This window comes from Rhagoletis pomonella, unplaced genomic scaffold (genome assembly GCF_013731165.1).
Source record: "Rhagoletis pomonella isolate Grant_MI unplaced genomic scaffold, Rhpom_1.0 Rhpom_scaffold_18389, whole genome shotgun sequence".
Taxonomy (NCBI): domain Eukaryota; kingdom Metazoa; phylum Arthropoda; class Insecta; order Diptera; family Tephritidae; genus Rhagoletis; species Rhagoletis pomonella.
This window is the reverse complement of record NW_023476912.1, coordinates 1-2,918: the sequence shown is the minus strand read 5'-3', so window position 1 is coordinate 2,918 and position 2,918 is coordinate 1. Positions and strand designations below refer to the sequence as shown.

General features: G+C 33.8%; 1 protein-coding gene across 1 annotated transcript; it reads right to left on the bottom strand.

Annotated features, from left to right (window-relative positions):
• Window positions 1-362: 362 nt before the first annotated feature.
• Window positions 363-2,498, bottom strand: LOC118757474 (gamma-glutamyl hydrolase-like; the record flags this gene model as incomplete). The annotated part of the gene is given in 3 exon segments (XM_036492187.1): window positions 363-469; window positions 943-1,214; window positions 2,371-2,498. Coding segments are annotated over 3 exon segments (399 nt in total), but the record flags the coding sequence as incomplete, so codon positions are not given.
• Window positions 2,499-2,918: the final 420 nt, after the last annotated feature.

The following is a 2,918-nucleotide window of genomic DNA, read 5'->3' as shown; positions in this document are numbered from 1 at the left end:
TTTTTTTTTTTTTTGAATAAAAAAAAGAGTTTTATTCCAATAACTCGTTATAGTAAAAATGTGTGGAAATCGATAGAAAATTAAAAAAACTGAAATGAAGTGAAGTGAAGTGAAGTGAAGTAAAGTCAAGTCAAGTCAAGTAAAGTAAAGAGAAGTGAAGTGAAGTAAGGTGAAGTTAAGAAATTAATTAAAGTTAAATGAAGGGATGTAAAATGAAGTAAAGTTAAGTGAAGTGCGGTTAAACAAACCGGGTGAACTAGAAGTGCAGTGAACTAAAATTGATTGAAATGAAGCGATTTAATGTCAAGTTTGACTGAAATAAAGTTAAACTGAAACGAAAAATTTAAGCCATCTAAATGTACCTCAATGGTCCAGCAATATTTATGTCGATGATGACCAAATGGTTCATTCCGCATAATAGTCTCCAATTCGTGTGGCAAATGAGCAAAAAGTTTTGAATCCCGAAAGTCTACAGTGTGATCATGCATTTTTTTAATTATTTTTTTTAAACATTAGGGTCGCTACCAGGTTTTGAAAAAATATTTTTTCTTAACTCGTAAAAATTAGACAAAATTGTCTCTTTGATCTGTTATAAATAACTGCGGAAAATTTGCGCAAAATATGGAGCCTAGAAATATGTACCACATAACTATAAGCAAAGTGTATGTATAAATTTGTATACATTTTGTTTATACAAATTTATACGCTTTAGCAGCGAGTTTATAAATTTACACATATTATTAATTTTTAATAGTATATTCAATTTATCAGGTTTCAAGACCACATTTTGTCGAACTTTTGCGAATTAAAAAAAAGTTTTGAGCTGTGGTAACGACCCCTAAATATTTTTTTTTTTAATTTGGAACTTTCGTGGGTGTTCTTATTTTCTTCGTTTTAAGGATCACCCTATTACATAAGCTAAATATTTTTCATGAAAATTACCTGGCAGAAAGTCCACGGGTAGAAGGCATTCCATGTATTTGCATTTTTCACGTGGATCCGTGCCATATGTTGTTGTTGCCAGACTGGTGGTATAGAGTATCAAAAGTTGAAAACCCAAACAAGTACCCCACACAGGCAGATGAATACCCTCCTTGTACTTTTCTTTTGCTATGCGTATTATCATATCCACGGCCCGAACACAATTGTTAGTCAATTCTAAGCGAGCAGGATCATGTTCGTTGACAAAAACTGCGCCACCAGGTAATAGAATGCTGTACGTGCATCGAAAGAACATACATATTTTAGTATATATGTATATCAGAATGGATATTAACCGGATATCTGAATTTTCGAATTTAAAAATTATATTTGATAACTTTGAGAACACTTTTACGAATCCATTCAAATGCCGATAAGAACGTCCGGATATCTGGTTATGAAAATAGAAAGGATTTTAACCGCTCAAGACGGCTTAAGACCAAGTAGTCTTCAGAGTCTATTTTTTTATTTATTTAGTTTATTTTAACTAAATTCAGCAATTTAGATTTGCCACAGTTAGCCTAGTAGTTGCGGCCGGGCCTATAATGTCCCAAACAACAAGGTGGAACAACCTCTAATGTCGCTAAAGGAAGTTTTGGCTGAGGCTGGGCTCAGAAAGACCAACATCGTGATTGCTACCGAGCGAGAATTCGCGACATCCTACTATTAATGGGATAGCGAGTACTACCACGCGGTAGGACCAGGGATCGATCTCAGACAAAAGCAGCATTCAAATTACAAAAAAAAGTTTTTTCTAACAGCGGTGGCCCCTCGACAGGCTGTGGCCAACCTCAAAGGGTATTTCTGCCTTGAAAAACAGCTTCTCATAAAAATACAATCGCCATTCGGAATCGGCGTAAAATTGCATGTCGCTCTATTTGTGTTATAACTTTAGGCCGCAAGCGTCAAAATATTATTACTAAGTACATATAACAGAGGAAATGCGGTTCGCTTTGTATCTGTCACCAGGGACGAAGTTACCCACCTCACCCTGATTTGCTGTGTATTCTATTGCCACACGTCTCGGACTGGATGACAACTTCGTTCGAAGCCAAATGTACGTAGAGAGAGGCACAAACCGAAGTTTCCTGCAAGAATCTCTACACAGTTCTGCCACTGCCACCTCAAGGGAATTCGTCTCTATTGGAAAACTCAGTGGATGAGGTTTTCGATGATTTTTTTTTTCTTTTCAGGTGTTTTGGCCACCACTGTATACATACATAGGTTCTATATAACAAGTTTTATATATTATTTTGATTTTCTCGAAAATATGATCTTCGGTTCAGACGACCATATATGCTTCACTATACTGAAGCCAAATGCGACTTAAGCTGTGTTATGGCTTGTAACTACAGATTTTATTTAACTATTTATTAATTTGCAACTTACCCATTTATCCTGCTCAGCATATAATTATAATACTCAGGGCCTTTGTTGATCCTTGGTAAACGAAGCCATTAAAACAAATTTCATAATTCATAACACCGTGTGACAATCAGTTTTACACACAAAAAATATTTGCGAAACTAGGGGCCAAAAATAGTAATAGTAAAAATTAAGGCTTTTAGTTTTTCTCTGCCTCAAAAAGGACTTTGAAACTTTAAAGATGTGATTAACTCAAAAAAATTATTTTAAAAACTAAGAACAATGTAGAATAACAATATGGATTTCAAATAAAAGAGAAAATTTTGTAGAACTACAAAGGTGTAATTTTTTTGGTGGATAAGTACAAATGGGTATTAAATAAGTTATTTTAAAATCGTTATATTAAATATCCTTGAAAATTTGCAATATTTATTTTTGAAAAATTTTCGTAATAACGACTAACATAAATTTTTTTTTTTTTTTGTAGTTTGAAAGTCCTTGTAAAAAACGCCGACTTCAGAGAGCATTTTTTTTGTTTTTTTTTGGTTTTTGTCGCACAGTGTAATGCATAA